This window comes from Ischnura elegans, chromosome 2 (assembly GCF_921293095.1).
Source record: "Ischnura elegans chromosome 2, ioIscEleg1.1, whole genome shotgun sequence".
Lineage (NCBI taxonomy): Eukaryota > Metazoa > Arthropoda > Insecta > Odonata > Coenagrionidae > Ischnura > Ischnura elegans.
Window position 1 is genome coordinate 140180245 of NC_060247.1, and position 20247 is coordinate 140200491.

Here is a 20247-nt window from a genome sequence, read left to right on the forward strand (position 1 = left end):
TTCGTGCGCTGAAGATGTCTAGCCCAAAGTCGAAGAAACTGCGATTCAGAATAAGGTGAAGTTATGCCCGGTAAGACGTGTATCTTCAAAACAAGATCGTAAGAGGATTTCATGGGCGATAATAAATAAAAATCATGTAATTATTGTATGCTGCGAGATGTAAACAGCTTCGTGGCCTTGGACAATCAGCGTAGCATTGGGAAGGAGAACTCTCTGATCGCACGCGATGGGACCCCCAAAGCTTTTCGATCACTCCCTGCATTCTCCTCGCTAAAAGGGAGCCTTGTCCACCCAGAACCTCATCCGCTCTGAAACCTATCCTTTATCTCGTTTGCCGTCTGCCAACAGAATTCTCTCCTCTCACTGCGACTTTTTCTCTTGCGAAGATAATGCCTTCCAATCTCACCTCTGGTCTAGTTTCCTGCCAACGTCAAAGCTTCCAACAGTTACTCCCATTCGGGCTGTACGCTGGGAAAATTTGTTTTCCATTTGATATCTTACGAGACCTCGACCTTTGAGTGAAATAAATAAACGTTCCTCCGGAAATTATCAGGCGTTGCCGGATTCTTTAATTCACTGGAATATTTTTCGCATTTACCGAAATTAATTGCGGCTTTTCTAATATGTATGAGTGATTAATGAATAATAAGCTAGTTTTTACCAAGTTAAATTAGTAATTTTATTTAATCTTCATATTGTACATTGTTGAAATATTTTTTTCCGTGCAATGTTTACTCCTCAAGAGTAAAAAATTAAATAATATTATGAAAAAAATTCATACATACGTTCATATGTTCAAATATTTTAGTCACCATAAATAAGTAATAAAAGTGGAGTCATCAAGCCTTTATAATCATTTCAATAGTTTCAGATTTTTGAAAGAATAACCCTAACCATAATTTATATGAAATGTCTCTAAATTTGAATATCTCATTCTAAAAAACAACATAATTAAATTATAATCGACAAAATAAAAAATAAAACTTCAAATACTTACCCAGAAGTCTAGAAGAAGCTTTAGATTTTCAGCAATCGTCTGCAAAACCACATTTCGAAAGATTTTAACCTTGACTTCCATATTCTTGTTATCTTTCATGCCTAACTGCCATAAAGAAGCATTCTCCAAATTTAAGTCCTGATGAATTGCTTCCTTATCTGATGCATTCTCAGCTGTTAGAGGACTCCTCTCTTCGTATGGCTTATGTTTATTCTACCGTTTCAGATGAGAAACTCAGTCAAAATGCCCTTTTTTCCCTTCTGTTGCTGTTTTAAAAGATGCTCATAAGGAAATAACTAATTACGAGTTTTAATGCGTTCTTCACTGTTTCATCATCATTTAATTTGATAAATTTATTATTTCAACTATAAGGAGGAACACAAAATTCACCTCTGGTCGAATGCATTGTCATTCTAAAAGAAATAAAATTTATTTATTTCTAATTCAAATATTGAAATTCAAATTCCATCAATCGCGTTTTTGCCATTTATATTGAATTCCTTCTCTTTAATTTTAAAATAATCTTTTTTTAGAATTTACTGGAATTTTTCTTAAATATTTGCTTGTAGGTTTTCACTTTTCGAGGCTTTTTGCATTTGAAATATCCTCAGAAAATTTTCGATATAAAAATTAATGATGTGGGGTTTAGTAATTTTTTTTTAAGTTTTCCCCACTATAAGCTCAAATTAATATTTATCACATTAAACATCAGTTATCACATACACACTGCGTAAAAACTAGGCCCTCGTCGAGGTGATAATTCGTCCATCTTGTTCCAAGCAGGTTTTCGGATGGACAACAAGAGAGAGGGAATTTGCAATCGCCAGGCCGCACCTGGAATACGCGGTGGCCATTAAGGTTCGGTCGGAGAAATGTTTAAACGGTGACCTCATTAACACTCGAAGAAAAACTGCGCGATTCGTGGAAAAAATGCTGGGAACGCATGAAGAGATATGCTTCGGTTTTATCAGGCCGGAAGCCAATGGAGACTCAGATGCCACCTGTTAGGCTTGGATTTCTTGAGCAATTACTAAAAGATATCTTTCAGATCGATTCGAAGACCATCATTTAAAAAAGTTACAGTGATTCCAGTTTTGGCATCAACGGTGAAAAAAGGGCATTTTGTAGAACAGAGAAATATAGAAATTCGTTATTCATAATTTTAGGTCAAACACATTACCCTAATATCTATAATCTGCACCTCCTATTCATCGTAAATGACTGTTATCGTAGCACCTCCCACCGCAGCAAGGAATTAAGGCTTGGACACACACAACTAATACTGGGGTCGAGAGCACTCCTTCAGAAAAATTTCAAGATACGGTTCTAAATGGTGAGTTTTACGGCTTTCGGAGCGATATTTTAGTAAAATTTTAATATTTACACTGTTCTGTAAGTAATATTAATCCAATTAAGTAAAATGGATTAAACTTTTAAAAATTTCTGAGCTCTGGGGGGGGGGAGGTTATCCCCCAAAACCCCTCGCTGTGCCACTGTCCCCCACCACCACCCATTGAAACACCTCGCAAAGCAGCGGGTAGATGTGGATGGATCCATTACAAATGACCTTCCATATTCTTCCGCATCATGCAGCGGTTACATTTCCTCCTCGGTTTCAGGTGAGAAAAAATAACCAGTATTATAATACGATTCCCACTCGATGTCCCCTTCGCCTCTTGGCTACAGTCGAACCTAACATCGATTGTGTTATGCACCAGAAAACAACGGCGCGCCGCCAAAAACCAGCATTTCCTTTTCGAACGCATTCTATACGAACGAGCCTAAATACTCCTCATTGCGAGAAAAAGTGATTACACACTCGGCAAATCACCCCTTCGCTCAATACACGCCCCTTCTCAGCCTTAACGAATGTTCATCCGACCCAAAGAAACACATTTCAATTAAGGAGAAATATCCGACCGCAGGCGATTGCACACCTATCATCCTCATGTTCGACCGAAACCACCGAAACTCAAGCGTTCTCCTCCTGGGGTGATCCCCTCCTTCGTGGCAAAAAACATTCACTCGGAAGTCAGACAGTTCAAATTCAGTCGGAAGGGAAGACAAGATATCTCAGTTGGACCACGGATTCCATTTCCCGATTCCATTTCCGGCCAGTGGATCAGCCCCAGGATGACTTCATTGAATTACGTTGCTTTCTGTATTTCTATCGATTGAGGAAAATCATCAGACGCAACTGTAAAAGTGACATCGTCTGTATCGCAAAAAGAGCGCGCATAGAGCTAGATTGTCCAGCAGTCTCTTGTCTAAATAGGTAATATGGAATTGCATTGCATTGAATGAATTGCATTCCGATAAGTGGGAATATCACAGTGAAAAACTGAAAGTGAAAAATTTCATCTGTTGCCAAAAGTTTTGAAATTCAGATTTTGAGATTATTGTCCCAATTTGACATACCAGGAATTTCCATAAATAATTAATAAAGGCACACGCTCGGTAAACTTTATATTCACCACTGAAGGAACTAAATACTGGAAAGTATTTAGTTACTTCGGTGGTGAGCGAATCACTAAGCGAATTCAATGAAGTGCTCAGTGATTCCCTGCATGATCGCTGTCGAGGTTACGTTACTACATAATGACAATGGTGAATGCTCGATTCAGCGCCAGATCTGAAATAAAACTTTAAAACGATATCTTCTGGAGGAATACGAGTTGGGGAATTTTTGTTAATGTGGAATTTTATAGTCTGCAATATTACTCCGTGTTGTAAACAAAAACGTGATCAGACGGTGAAAACTTTAATAGTCACCCAGTATGCACAAATTGTGCGAAAACAGCACAGAGCAAAAAATCATTCGTATTTCGGTTTAAGCAAATAATTTTTTCTGTGGAATTTCCGTATGCTTTACATTGGTGGAAGGCAAGTGCTCTCTGCAACCTTCCCACCGCAATGACCTCCACGTCCATTCACCCGCTCACCCGGCCATCTCCATGCCATCAATCCCACCCAGCCCCACAACTCCTGCCTCCATTCGATTTCCGCCGATTCTGGATTTACCTGCGAGATGTCACCAGCAGATAAACCAACAAATTGCAATCAGCAAGTGGAAGAGTGAAATGGATGGACGGAAGGCAGAGAGGAAGAGAAGGATTGGGCTATTAAACAGTTCGTCAATAAAGATTCTGACAAGGTCTTTTAAATAACTATGGAGTTTTCCTTCCTAAATCCCAGAGCCCCTCAATCGGACGTCTATTAGCCCTTTCAACTTACCTTCGCACGACTGGGAGTCATCTTCACTGGGGGGCGAACACGCTGATAGGAGGCGGAGCGACGCTAGTGATGAAGGTCACCTCCGTGTCGCCCTGGCCTCCGATACCGTTCTCAGTCGTCGTCATGGTCTCCGGGGGCCTCCGATAGGTGTGGCCCGAGCCCCCCGACCGCCGGCCCCCGCTGCTCTTCCGACCGCTGCCCTTCGACCCATCGCTGCCCCCGAAGAACGTGTCCCGTACCCCGCCCCCACCGCTGCTGCCCCCGCCGGTCCCGGCCGCCTCCTCTCCCGCCCCCAGCAGCGCGCTCGTCGCCCCCGGGCCCTCCGCGCTGTTCTCCTCGGCCCCGTCGACCGTGGGGCCCTCGCCTCCGCCCCCGGCGACCCCCTCCGCCTCCTCCCCGCCCCCTCCTCGCCCCCGCCGCCCCCTCATACTGCTCTGGAGGGTGTGCATCCGGAGGCGGATCTCCTCGGTGGGGCAGAGCCGCTCCAGGTTGCAAGGACACAGACACGACAGGATCTCCTTGAACTCCTTGCGGAAGTTGTCGTTGAGCCAGCCGTAGAGCAGCGGGTTGGAGCAGGCGGAAGACATTCCCGCCATGTGGCAGACGGCGTACGCCACCATCATGGTCTGGCGGTCCTCGCCGAAAGGGTTCCACACGTCCACCACGAGGTTGAAGATGTTGAGCGGCAGCCAGGAGACGCAGAAGATGAGAGCTATGGAGACGAGCAGCGAGTTGGTCCTCCGCCTCCTGCGCTCCTCCTCTTTCTTCCGCCGCTGCGAACCCTTGGCCAGGGCCGCGTTCGCCCCTGTCCCCTTGGCCGCCGCCCCTGACCCGATGCACACGGAGCCCACGGTGCCCGGGGAGTGGTTGTAGCGGTATCGCAGCTTCTTGCAGATGCGCGAGTACGCGACGGACACGGTGATTATGGGCAGGAGGTATTGGAAGAGGAGGGAGAAGAGGGAGTAGTAGGCCCTGCCGTGGAGGACGGGCCACTCCTCGAGGCAATAAGCGATGTCGGACAGTCCGAAGGCCTCCAGGTTGATCTCGTGGTGCCGCAGCTTCTTCCAGATGAAAAGGGGCGTGGCCAGGAGGGCCGCGACGACCCAAATGCCTCCCAGAATGGCCACCGCCCCCACGCGCTGCAGGGATTCGCGAGTCGGATAGACGATGACGCGGTGCCGGTCTAGGGCGATGGCCGTGATGCTGATGGTGGACACGAAGATGCTGGTGGCCTGCAGCGTGGCCACCGTCTTGCAGAGCAGGTCGTGCTTCCCCAGCGGCCAGTACTTGGTGAGTATCTCCATGAGTGTGAGTGGCATGGTGACGAGGCAGAGGAGGAGGTCGGAAACGGCCAGGTTCACGATGAACATGTTCCGCGCGGTTCGCATCGCGGGCTTCCTCACCACTGCCGCCACCACGAGGCTGTTCCCGGCGGCTCCCACGCAGATGAGCACGGCGTATGCGATGATGAGGGCGACGAAAGCCGGGCCATCCACGTTGCGGTTGTTGGCGTACCTAAATAGAAACATCGGAGGACATCAGAGGCGATCGTCATTTGTTCATATTTATTAAAAATAAAAATCTTCGGAAATTACGTATTTTAATATGTACCTGTGTATCCTCGATGGTCTTTATTAACAAAAATAATTAATACACGGAGTGGTGCATAAGTGGAAACCCTATTTTGAATTATGCTATAACTAGCTTGTTTTCCAATGGAATTTCTCTAAATTCATGAAATACTCACAAAGATATTAACATTTATAACCATTTTTGTTTTATGCTAAAATTATCGTTTACTCCGTAAAAAAATAGTACATTATAAACTGACACTTTGATTAGATTTTCAAAATGTGCTGTTAATGTGGAAACGTTTATATTCTGGCTATCATACTTTAGGAAAGTGATGTATCAGATCATCTGCTTATTATCCATTGAAAAATCAACGCAAAGGCTTATAAAATAGCAATTTTCAATAAAATGTTCACTTGCAAAAGTCACAAATGTAGTTCTCATTTTCACAACTGGCACACAAAATATGTTCTTCTTTTCTCCTACGGAAACAATCGCTTTTATTATAGATTGGATATCCCAGTTTTCCCATTTACACTTGGGCTTGGGGCCAATAATCTAATAATCAGAGGCGATTGTCATTTGTTGATAATTATTAAAAATAATCATTTTCGGAAATAAAGTGTTTTCATATGGGCCTGTGTACTTCGATGGTCTTTATCGACCAAATTAATTAATATTAATTATCTCTCAACCAAACATCAAACCCAATCAAACCATGTGCAACTTCGAGTTTGAGTGAAGAAAGAACGGTTTTGAGCATTATTCGGATGAGTCATGAAACGCATGCTCTCACAGGAATCCAAGGACTTCCACATGGTCAAATATCCTGAGATTTATCAAGGATTTATAAACGATCTGCTTACCAGCTCACCCATGCATATTTAAAGCATGCACTGTTGCATAGGTATAATGAACGTAGTACATTCTTGGCGCAATTAAAATGAATGATATGTCCCCAAGGTCGTACTTTTTGTGTGCTAAATAGCGAAACAAGGATCAAGTACGGTATAATTAGACAAAAAAATACATGAGCGAAGTGGAAATCCAAGATCCAATCGACGACGTCATCAAGGCGCCCGCAAAGGCTCATTCTCCACACAAAAATAAGAAAGAATACAATTGCGTGACCATTTTTTAAATGTGTTAACTTAGCAATTCAATTTAAGAATTAAGTTACACTGCGTTTCGGTCTTATGATTTCTGAAGAGGCAAATGAGGATTGTATTCTTGTCTTCCGTAAAACCTAAGTGTCTATCTACACGTAGAAATCCTGGTATTTCTAGGGAAAATGTACAACCCGAAAGTTATTAAGTTAAGTTTAAAGAAAACTCGCTCACAATGTACTCCCGATGCACGGTACGGTCGGCAAAAATGAATACCACAGGCAGAGTCCCTCAGCCCTCCTGGATTTGCTTAACAGAGCAATATTGTTCGCACGTCTCACACTCAGTGTTTTTTTACGGGGATCGATCCCTCGGGAGAGACCCTCACTTGCACTTACAAAAGATTGAAAGAGCAAAAATAAATAGTATAAAATACGGTGTGTGTGATTTTTGATTGCTTTAATATTCTTTTGCTCATCTTGACTTTGTAAGAGCGATCAATTGCCGAGGGATAAATAACCTTAAACCGAGTTTTTTAATATGTGTACAATTCATTTCAGTGATATTATCCCAAGAGGTTCCAAATTTATCAAGGGTTGATTGATTCAAAATTTATTTTCCTAAAACGTTTATAGCATACCAATAATTATTTATTTTAACATTGAGTACTTCTCATTGATTTGCCGGTATCACTTGGAATAAAATAATCCCATACTTCCCATGTTTCCTTTTGAAGTATTTATGATGCCATCATCCTTGTGATAGCCTGCTTTTGTATGGATCCTTTTAAAAAAATTATATTGTAGTGCTGAAAAATATTTAACTTTTTTTAATTTTAACGCAAAAAATTGCTCTCCAAAGAAAATATGCAATCGCAACACTGCAATTCACGTTCTTTCCTATTCCTCACTATTCTGTCTCACACTTTGGGGGTTATTCTGTATTTGCAAATTTCAGCACTAGTGGGGATGGCATCACAGATTTTTTTCCCAATAAGGGCATTGGTTGTAAGTTCAATAATTGTTCTCGTACGTACGGTTAATTATGGCTCACTCAAAAGACTTGGGAACATTAGATTGATTTCCATCGCGATATCTTTGTTGTCCGCAGCAACGAGTGACTCAAGTAACGATCCAATAGCTCTCCGAATGTGGTCATTTTCATTCGGGAATAGAAACTACCTCCCATTGGAGTCCTAGAAAACTGTAAATATCCCCACGTTTATGCAGTGTGGAGCAAAATTTTGTCGTGAAATTTGAACCCATAATAGGTGATGCCAGGTGGGGACCAAAGTTACACACGATATTTAGGACGAAAACGCACCATTTTTTAACCATCAGAAAGAAGACTTTATTTCAAATAGTACGACCCGGGTTTCTGCATATCATGCTATCATCAGGATCTCATGCTATCATCACCTGATGATCATCTGATGATATCATCACCTGCTGATAGCATGATATGCAGAAACTCGGGTCGTACTATTTGAAATAAAGTGTAGATTAGAACAAAGTATTTTTATTTTATGACGAAGCATTTCCACAAAGTAACGCCGGAGACCGTGTCTTATACAGAAACCAGGCCGCGAGTTTGTGCTGTTGCTGGATGCTCTGGAAAACACTTTACTACGAATGCTTCCCCGCATTTGTCTCAGTCCCTTTGTCCAGAGCATCAGGAAACGGGGCAAACTCGCGGCCAATCGGAGTGCTTGGCTCAAAGTTTCTGTGGTTAAAAAATGGTGTCTTTCTGACCTAATCATCCTTGGTTATTTTGGTTCCTACTGGAATCAGCTGTCCTGGGGTGAGATTTCGTAACATAATTTTTCTCCACCCATACACCTACGTATATCATTCCCATGCACTCACTTGGATAGAAGCGAGGGGTCGATGCCCCTGGACGCGTTGAGGATCCACGAGAGGTTGCGCAGCAGCAGCTCAGAGATGTTGGCGTGTCCGAAAGTGTGGCGGAGCGATGGCGGGAGCGACGGTGGCGGCATCGGTGGCTGTGGGCCCGAAATAGAGTGCGCCGGCCGACCGTGCTCTGCCATTGTCGCTTCGGCGCCATCCGCCAATCCGCCACCCTCCTCGCTATCGTCCATCGCCAGGCCAGCGATCATGCTGTACTCGGCCAAGTCCAAAGTGTCCATGACTACCACCGGGATCCTGGCGAAGAAAAATGCGCTTGAAAAGATTTTTGTGGCACCGTTTAATTCTTTTTTACAATGCAATAGAGGTAATTCGACACCTATACAGCAGTGGCAAGGCAGAATTATTAGAAACATACAGGAAATAAACATAGCCCACATAAAAATATTTAAGTTATAATCTTGCAAAAAAATACATATATTGACGCCAACTCTCCCTCCCGCTTAGGGTATGAGTAGATAACCAAATTAGTAATAACGACTATTGCCAATAAGGGCAGTATAAACCTTGGACACCACTGTCACTCTGTGAAGAACATTTCTCATTCCGATTCAGTGGGTCACGTAACCAAAACTTCATAGAAAATGTAAACTGACGAACGCCTACCTACATAATGATAAAATATACTTACCATGCATGGAAAAATCCTTTTATTTAAAATTGATGAAATTATATCAGACAAAGGGGAGACGTCAGCCCTGCACGCCGGATAAGTGGACGTGATGGATTACCGCAAGGCCGGGTTACATTGATGTACAGCATATCGTATAACATTTGCGTTTGGTTAGTCGGTGAATAAAAGAATGGGATGTCTTTACAAGGGGTATTCTTTCGGAAATCATTGTAAATTCCAGAGCATACGGTGTTTTTATTCTAATCGTATATTGGAACGCATGCATTATTGCATATTCATTATCATAGACGGATTTAGGGGGAGGGGAGGCACAGGGGCAAATGCCCCCCACCCTCCATCCAGACGCTCAAAAAAAAGATAAGATTTTAAATACGGTTAATATTACGTTCGTTTTATATTATATATTACGGAGCCTCAATCATTTGATTTAAAATTAATAGCTTTCATATCAAAGTAAAGAGAATATTTTCTGCAGTAATTGTTGTATTTTTTTAAAATCTTAAATATGAGAAGATCTGTCAGACCCTTGTGCCCCTCCCCCCCCCCCAGAAAAAAAATCCTGGATTCGACCCTGTGCATTATCTTCATATTATGCTGTTTTTTTGCTGTGTTTTTTGTTTTGCTGTTTATATTTATTTATTTATTTTTTATCAGATGAGAAACAAATCCAAGATATGGTTGTGATAATTGAACATGTCATCAAATTCTTGTTCCAATTGCAGGAGACTTATTGCCCCAAGGCGCTTTTTACGTGCTTGCTTTCACACTGATTAGGTTGGGAGCCACTAGAGATTCTGATTACTGTACTGCTCTAATAATTCTTCAATTTCAAGGAAGTAGGAACACGCATCTTTCAGATTGCCTCGGAGAATATCATCTCACTGCTGCATTCCATTTCCATGCCCGACAGCATCGGTAAAATACGAAAGATATCACCAAAATGATTGATACAGGATTTTTTCTCCAAAAAACAAAAAGAAACTTTTATGAGTGCAAAGCCGAAGAATGCTTCTAATTGCTAAGATGCATCGAGAAGATGCTGGAATTGCTCGTGGAAATAAAAATGTGGAATATATTACATTACACAATATTCTGTGCGAAGTCCCAAAATATTTTTAGCTACATGGGGCTTTTTAGGTAACAGACTAATCGAGGAGGAAGCTTTACTATTGAGTGCTAGTAGAGGTTCGTAGGGCATAAGCTGCACTTAGAATGCTTTTGTTATTAGGGTCAAACACTTTTCTGTTTGATACGGTTAGCATCACCTTTAAAGACCTGGAAAAGAAAAGCATTGGTGAAATGAGAAAGATGCATTGGTGAGCTCAGAACTTTTACCCCAAGCGATTAATAAAAATAATGAAGATATTTATGACACGTGTCTCATTCAAACAAAAATAATTTCTTAAGTATCAGTAAAAAATATCAATGAATTCTTGTTTTACTATTGTTCAAACTATTGAAACTGGAATTGGATACGGTATGTATAAAAAAAGTTGCTAAAAATGTAATCTTTAAATGATGTCACCTGCTGACGAGGTCTTTATGACTTAGCGGTGAACTGCATATTCCTTTTATCTTATTTATGTGAATATTTAGTATTTTTGTTGTCAATGAAGAGATTTATTATTTTCATATTATAAAATTGACTGAGAGTAAAATAATTCAACTTTATAAAATGTACGCAGAAAGGTTTGGTCATTAATTGACAGTCGGTTTAGGAGTATAATTAATTATTTATTTGAAATAAAGGAACATGAAAATGGACTTTATTTTTTTTGTTCAATCTCCAATAAGTGGAAGCAGGTCTTATTTTTAGGATACACACGCATATCTTTGAAAAATGGGATCCACACAATTTATAACACAGAATATAAATTTAGTCGTAACTTTTTTAAAACGTTCGATGTTTTTAAAATGCTTAACGTTCATCTTAGAAAAAATTCAAACTCTAAATAAAATTTTAAAAATCAACAAAATTGCAAACTCTCAAATTAGTTTTTCACGGCAGCCAAAACACGGCTTGGTTCAGCATTCGAGGCAAATTGGTGCTTTGAATTCGAAACACATGAATTATATTTGTCTGCTCTTACTATATGTGCAACTTGAATAATTTTTGCGAATCACCAACTTTTCATCGGTATTATTGCGTCTTGAACCTGGTGATAGAGTGTCATGTCTCCATGGAGGATGCATAGAGTACCGACCTGTATATCACGTTTGAATTTGTAATTGCTTTCACGACGTTTCATGTGCGGTCTCGTCCACTTTCCAGCCCTGTTTCTTCAAAAACTTGAAGCTGATTTCAATCTTTTGTACACCTCAATTATGTTGTAAAGTTCTTCATTGCAAATACTGTGAGACGGATGACCCACAAAACTGAATCTTAATGAAATAATTCTTCCTTCTCAGTCTCCATCGAATACGAGATTAAGGTTATTTTATCATCTGATGAAAACTCTTTGTCTCGACTTAAATTTGAGGGAGCAATATTGAGGGATAAAACATGATCTAGCCCAATATCAGACTCCACATGGTTGTATTCGTCGTTCGATAGGTTTTTATCGTCTGACAGACCGTGCTCCAATAAATTCGCGATTGAATCATCATCACTTAAGCAATGAAAAATACATAATTTTAGAAAAATCACATAACCACCAAGTATGAGTCTCTCAGACCAGAGGTGCTACTAATCCGTGACAAACGCATGCACCCGGGCGAGCGTTTGAGCGACACTGAGAGGCGAACAAGTCAATAAGATACTGGGGCGCCGAAATATTTACGATTATTTAATCGTTTAGGTCTGCGAGACCTCTGTGAGATGGTTAAGGGCTAAAATTGTTCAATGTGTAAATCAGTCAAATTGATCTAAAACATATGCACCCAAGATTGTGACCTCGAACAAGGGCCAGCATGAATTTTATTTCGATGACCCAATTACTTCTTTTATGCTACTGCGTATTCAAGTAAATGGATGAGGTACTTTGAACTCACTCCGAGCGTCTTTTGAGGCAACTTACAAGGCGACATGCAGAATCATTCCCAGCCAACAGGTCTTGATCTCTATACATCGAAACAGGTCGATTTCTTGATATTCAATGAATATTTCTCATAAGCAGGAGTTAATGTATTTTTCTATAAAAATGCCCCTTGACTAAAGAATATATTTATTACGGGAATATGCCATCTATTATCTATAAATGGTCTTTATTTTTCTTCCAAAGAGGGTTTTAGGCGATTGATAATTCAATTTTTAGTGGTTATTAAGTGGTGAGGTAATTTTAAATTTTGAATTTAGTTTTATTTATCAGGAAACAAAATTTATTGATTATTGCAACTTTTAGTTTGACTTCCAATGTTTAATAGTAAGAAGACATCTAGTAATTAATTAATTTAGTACACATTTTTTACTGATTTAAAGAAGCTGACGCTTGGGGTAAGCTAATTCTTATGATCATAAGGCACGATATTTTAATTACACTTTCCATATAGCCAAAATACAAACGCTTAAGTTGGGTAAAATTAGTAAATATGATTGAAAATATCTAAAACGCGGTACAAAAGGAAAAAAAGTATATATTTCAGTAAGAAATTAAAACGGCGAATTATCAATTACAGTAGGGTAAGGATTCTTTAAGTAGAAGTATATTACTGAATATCTTTCTAGCTCTACCATCAAAATAAGCAGTCATGCAAAGTTAGCATTTATGGGAGCACAAGCACAAGTCCTACTAATTATACCCTCAGGGAGAATGCCCGAGTCTTCTTCGGTTCTTTGATTTGATTGATTCTTTTCAGCGTTAAATCATTTCAAATGTTTGACTAATATAGTTATTTTGATGGAGACTATAATAATACTTTAGATGAAAAATGCGAGAAATTTTTGATGAAGGATACTTTCATGGAAATATTTTGAGGAAATGAAACAGGTTATGCAAATCGTTATTGGCTTCAAATTTGACTTTGATTTTTGACGTCGAATTTCCAAGAAATCAGTTCTGTGATTAGTCATTTATTCTTTGCCACTTGTTTGCCTACTTCAAGTACTCTGGCGTAATCGCTCTTGAAATTCAAATTTAATTTAGAAAAAGAAGGGCCGGACAGAGCACGCGATGATCAAAATGAAAAATACCACTCATTTTCTATCACGCTCTTCTGAAATTTTCCAACTTTTAGTGTAGTTACTGGTGCTATACTTATAAAGCAGAAAAATTTCATGAGCTCGAAGGAAATTTTCAAATGGATTTTTTTAGATGGCTATTGGCCATTTCTTCCAGCGTCCGAAGGATAGATTTACTCTGTCTCCTCTCCAACACAGCCAGCGTCAGAATTCAATTCGCAGCAATATAAAATTCACATCAGGATATATTTGGATCACTTTCTGTAGCTGTTTAATTCAATTGGTATTTCATCGACTGTGAAAGTAGTTGTGTTGCGGATTGTCTATATCAGGAACAAGCTCTTATTCCTTGGAGTAATTATTACATTTTTCAGCTGAATATGATTGATTGTTAGTCCTAATTATTATAATGTGACCTTGTAAACATAATTATTTAGTAAGACGGAGAATAGGGCATCTCCATGAGAATATGTTGGTGAGCCAAATACTTTCAAAAACTTTATGGTACTTACAAAAAATACGCCTTTCAGGTGAAGTGAAACTCTAATTCTCTTAGTCCTTGTTTCGGAAGCATTATTGGATCATTTACTTATCTTTAGGGTTACCATCAGTGTCATGAAAATATATTTCAAAAAACCTAATTTTTATCCCTAAATATGATTACCGATATACATGTGGATATAGGAAAATGATAATTATCATTTTTCATCGTCAACAGCAATTGAAATTCATTTTGGATAGGCTGTGAACCCATTCTATTGTATTTAATGCTAGTATAGATACTTAATCCATTCTGGCCTTGGGAATAAGGCCTTACTGCCTTCAACTGACCAAAAATTAAAGAAAATTAGTTAAAATTCAAAATATTTCCTCCATCCCATTTCCGTGCCCCAGTGGTTTACAGAAGGAAAAACTCCAAAAATTGTCCGTGAGTTCCCCAAGTTCCCCATCTTACTTTAAGAGCTCATTTGTCCTGGTAGATAATCTTGAAGAAAATGAACCAGAAGTCAACAGGAACAATGCTTTAAATCAAATGCGAGAGACAGAGCAAGAGAATGAAAACCTAGGCTGCGAGAAGGACATACTTGAGTTTCGTGACCCAGTTGCCAGAGAAGAATGTCTACCGGATACAATGGAAGATGCTGACGTCCTCAACGTCATGCCTTTGTCGTGTCTTCATTCTCCTTCTGCTGCTTTCTTTTGTCTTCCCACTACTTCTCTTCAGCAAAGAGTTATTCCCACCGGACGGCGTGAGATTTTGCTTTCCCTCTTAAATGGCTTCCAACTAGTACCCTCGTTGTGACGAAGTAGTAAAAATTGAAAGCATATAAAACATAAACTGGGCAATGTTCTAATAATGTAACTAATTAAATTTGTGCGAAGACGATGAAGTTTGCCGTTGGAAATCTCATTGGAATTTAAATGCTTCATTCCATTCCAGGTTTTACTCGTCAATTTGGAATTTTACTTTCGCTTATTCCTGCAAACCTTGCCATCATCATCAATGCTATGATTGGTCTCAGGAATGTTCTACTCCACTGTTCCATCTACCAGTCGTTTCAGACTTGGTTAACTTGCCCCTTCCACAACCCCCACACCTTCTTGCATCTTATCTCTTCATGTCATAGTTGAGTTTCCATAGCAGAGTTGATTTTAGAAGATTTACGAATTTTGGGACTCATTCGCAGCTGAAATTTTTACATATTTCTAGCTAAATGAATGCATTTCGGTAACCACTTTATTCAACAGATATGTACCTATACTATTTATCATTTGTTTTGAAAAATAAAAAAAACTACATTAATTGCTCAGCAAGGTTTCGAACATTTTCTTGTTACCGTCCCTATTAAAGCTGCAAACTGACTCATTGATTGTGTGATTGACACAAATTAGTAGCCTAAACTGTGATATGTGTGGCTAAATGGAATATTCGACGTAAAAGTAAAAAAATATTCATCGGGAGGAAAGATCTGAAATCTTAAAAAAGTCGATAACTTTTCGAGATATATCGACTTGAATTAACATGGGAGCCTTATGGGACTAAAATTTTTTAGGTTTTTTTCGGTATTTATAAATGCGTCAGGAACATGAGATTCCCTGGACGAAAACTAGATTTTTTGGTTGATTTTTTGGTGTGGTTGTCATTGCGATGAATTGATATTTAGTATTTTTTATGATTTTTTGAAAGTGCCCCATGCTTTTCTTAAGCCACTACGTTAGGATTTTTTTTGACCAACTTGCAATCTTTGCAGGACAAATTCCTTGAAACGCAAGATACTAGATTTTTTGGTTGATTTTTTGGCTATCTCGGAATTTTCATATGTCGAAACAATTCCGAGAAATAAACGATTTCGACTTTCCATTGTAGAGGTGGTCGAATTTTCAATCTTGGATTTCGGCGTTGAGACATGTGCCATATGAAAATTTGGAATCTCCAAGAAAAACCGTTAGAGGGTTCTCCGAACCCTCACGTTTGAGCTTACTTTCGCCGTATCCCTCTTAGTTAATTAATAATTAAATTCCGAAAAATGTCCTGTAAGCAAAAAATCATTGTCGCCATTTTTTTGTGGAGCATGAAATCTTGAATATCATAGCAACCGTTTAAGGTAGATGAATGAAATTTTCAGAGTAATAATATTATTAAAATGGTCAACTTTTGCAATGATGACCATTCCGCTCGATCGATTCATGTGCGAGTTATATCGATACGAATCTCCTTGGATACGCTTTAATCGCTAATAACTTTTTTATTAATCAAGTCTTGAACATGAATGTCATACAAAATACGACTGAAAATGTCATTCATCCGACAAAAGTTTAATCAGGCGAATCGATTGACTAGACTCGAAGTTATGATCGATACAATGTTGTATTCGATTGAGCCATTTTTTGGGCTTATTTACATAGTTACGGAAATAAAATTTTTAACAATATGTAAGGAAAAAAATTAATTATGCACACACATAAATTATTTAGATGAATTATGTTTCCTAATGAAGATACATCGATTTGAATTTATATCTTTTTGTATTAGGCCCCCGTAAGAAATACACGCATCCCGTCTATCTACGTCACCAATATAAGAACATAGGCTAAATTTTGAAAGCGGGGATATTAGAGAAGGATGGGATAAGGGAGTGACCATAGAAGGGATATCAATAGGACTGCGGATTTTACAGTACAGATGTCAGCAGTGTCTAAAGTACGATTCGATTAGTATAGCAAAAACGCAAATTGCCATAACTTGATAAGTGTGTACGTTGGACCAATGAAAATTGGTAAACAGGTACATCTTGGTATTCCTCACGATACTCAATGGTAGTATGTTTTGTATTCAGTCTCACGTTCGATATATATCGAATCTACTTTTTCTTAAAATGTATCGAATTGCTATAACATGTAGTATTTAACATTCAAGGACATAGTTTACTAGGGATTAAATAATAGATACCCATAGACTGGATTTAAAACCAATAGCATTGCGGATTTTACAGTACAGATGTCAGTAAGATCGAAAAATCGATTCGATTATTATAGCAAATACGTAAATGGGCACAACTTCCATAGATTTACCGTTGGATCAATGAAATTTGGTGATTGGGTACATATTGGTATTCCTCACGATGCCCAATGAAAATTTGTTTTGTACGTAGTCTCACATTCGATATATATCGAATCTACTTTTTCTTCAAATGTATCGAATTGCTAAAACATGTAGGATTTTACATCCAAGCACATAGTTTACTAGGGATTAAATAGTAGATACCCATTGACTGGGTTTTAAAGCAATAGCCTTGCGGATTTTACAGTACAGATGTCAGTATGATCGAAAAATCGATTCGATTATTATAGCAAATACGTAAATGGGCATAACTTCAATAGATTTACCGTTGGATCAATGAAATTTGGTGATTGGGTACATATTGGTATTCCTCACGATGCCCAATGAAAATTTGTTCTGTACGTAGTCTCACATTAGAGGAATCGTTAAAGTCAGTATTTTACAAACTGCATTATGGATATTCGTTTTGCAAGTGGAATATCTTTATATATTTATCTAAAGAATCTGCGTTGTTTTTTCAAGAGTGGCTTATCACAATGCTTATGAACTCTAACAGTTGAAAAATAACCACATAATCAACACTCTCTTGAAATTTTTAGAACCTTATTCCGATTATGTGTCAATGGTTAACTTGATGGATCAAAGAATCAATTATCCGCCAAATAAAATCACATTGAAAATAAAAAATAATTTTAAAAGTAAACAATTAGGTTACTTACCCTTTCAAAAACCGGCAGGGAAATTTTTGAATATTTTAAACACTTATGGACACAATACTCGACAACACGTGACACAACAATGTTCCCACCCTCCTAATTACCCGCTTGAAGAATTCAAGCACCCAATCGACTCGTTGCGTATGCTGCGCATATATAAAGTGGGAAAGTAATTGATTGATTGGGTGATTGACACAAATTAGTAGCCCAAACTGTGATATTTGTGGGTATATGGAATATTGGACGTGATAGTAAAAAAAAATTCATCGGGAGGAAAAATCTGAAAAGTTGAAAAAGTCGATTAGTTTTCGAGATATATCGACTTGGATTAACATGGGAGCCTTATGGGACTACGACTTTTTCGCTTTAATTTTGTACTTTTAAACGTCCGAGGAACATGATATTCAATGGACATGGACTAGATTTTTTGGTCGATTTTTTGGTGTGGTTGCCATAGCGCCGAATTGATATTTAGTATTTTTTATTACTTTTTGAATGCTCTCAATGCTTTTCTTATGGGAAAACTTTAGGAATTTTTTTGACCAACTTGCAATAATCGCACGACAAATTCCTTTGCCAAAAAGTTAGAGAATTCTTTGGTTAATTTTTTGGCTATCTTGAAATTTTCGTACGTCGAAACAATTCCGAGGAATAAACGATTTCGATTTAACATTGTCGTGATGGGCGAATTTTCAAACTCGGATTTCAGCCTTGAGACATGTGCCATGTGAATATTTGGAATCTTTAAGAAAAACCGTTAGAGGGTTCTCCGAACCCTCACGTTTGAGCTCACTTTCTCCGTATCCCTCTTCGTTAATTAATAATTAAATTCCGAAAAATGTCCTGCACGCGAAAAATCATTGTCGCCATTTTTTTGTGGAGCATGCAATCTTGAATATCTTAGCAACCGTTTAAGCTAGAGAAATGAAATTTTCAGAGTAATACTTTTATCACAATGGTCAACTTTTGCAATGATGACCATTTCGCTCGATCGATTCATGTGCGAGTTATATCGATACCAATCTCCTTGGTTACGCTTAAATCGCTAATAACTTTTTTCTAAATCAAGGCATGAATGTGAAAGTCATATATAATACTACTGTTAATGTCTTTTCTTCGACAAAAGTTAAATCAAGCGAATCGAGCGATTACAGTCGAAGTTATGATCGATAAAAGGTTGCATTCGATTGAGCCATTTTTCAGACCTATTTACATAGTTACGGGAATAAAAATTATAAAAATATGTAAGGGAAGAAATGAATTATGCGTACACATTAATTATTTAGATAAGTATTGTTTCCTAACGAAGATATATCAATATGAATTTATATCTTTTTGTATTAGGTCCCCATAAGAAATACACGCATCGCCCTATATACGTCACCAATATAAGAACATAGGCGAAATTTTGAAAGCGGGGATAGTAGAGAAGAGAGGGATAAGGGTATGGCCATAGAATGGAGGGGTTATCAATAGGATGCGAATTTTTCAATACAGGTGGCAGTATAGTCGAATGTACGATTCGATTTTTATAGCAAATGCGCAAATTGGCATAAAATGATAAGTGTATACGTTGGACCAATGAAATTTAGTGAATTGGTACATCATGGTATTCCTCACAATGTGCAATGGAAACATGTTTTGTATATAGTCTCACGCTCGATATATATCGAATCTACTTTTTCTTAAAATATATCGAATTGCTATAGCATATAGGATTTTACATCTAAGGACATAGTAGACCAGGAAATATATAGTAGATACCCATAGACCAGAAATTAAACCAATAGCATTGCGGATTTTACAGTACAGATGTCAGTATGATCGAAAAATCGATTCGATTATTATAGCAAATATGTTAATTGGCATAACTTCAATAGTATTTCCGTTTGACCAATGAAATTTTGTGAATTGGTACATCTTTGTATTCCTCACAATGCCCAATGAAAATATGTTTTGCATGTAGTCTCACATTCGATATATATCGAATCTGCTTTTTCACAATTTATATCGAATAGCTATAACATATAGGATTTTACACCCACGGGCATTGTTGACCAGGAATTATATAGTAGATGACCATAGACTGGATATAAAAAAAATGTCATTGCGAATTTTACATTACAGATGTCAGTATAATCGAAAGATCGAATAGATTATTTTAGCAAATACGCAAATTGGCATAACTGGATTAGTAAATACGTTGGACCAATGAAAATTGGTGAATGGGTACATCTTGGTATTCCTCACATTGCCAAATGGAAATATTGTTTATGTTTAGTCTCACGTTCGATATATATCGAATCTACTTTTTCTTAAAATATATCGAATTGCTATAACATATAGGATTTTACTCCCACGGGCATTGTTGACCAGCAATTATA

The 20247-nt window shown here is 38.5% G+C and overlaps 1 protein-coding gene and 1 long non-coding RNA gene across 2 annotated transcripts in view; both read right to left on the reverse strand.

The window, feature by feature from the left end:
• LOC124154700 overlaps positions 1 to 4437 on the reverse strand; it is a 30754-nt gene extending 26317 nt beyond the window's left edge. Inside the window, exon 1 of the long non-coding RNA XR_006863983.1 lies at positions 4232 to 4437. This is a non-coding gene — a long non-coding RNA (uncharacterized LOC124154700). The remainder of the gene's footprint in view (positions 1 to 4231) is intronic.
• A 177-nt stretch (positions 4438 to 4614) lies between these two features.
• Positions 4615 to 20247, reverse strand: part of LOC124153278 (neuropeptide F receptor) — a gene marked incomplete at its 3' end in the record, with an annotated part of 334845 nt that continues 319212 nt past the window's right edge. Inside the window, exons 5-6 of the mRNA XM_046526376.1 lie at positions 8775 to 9071; positions 4615 to 5746 (exon numbers count right to left, since the gene is read on the reverse strand). Of these exons, the coding sequence (XP_046382332.1) occupies positions 4615 to 5746; positions 8775 to 9055 (1413 nt within the window). The remainder of the gene's footprint in view (positions 5747 to 8774; positions 9072 to 20247) is intronic.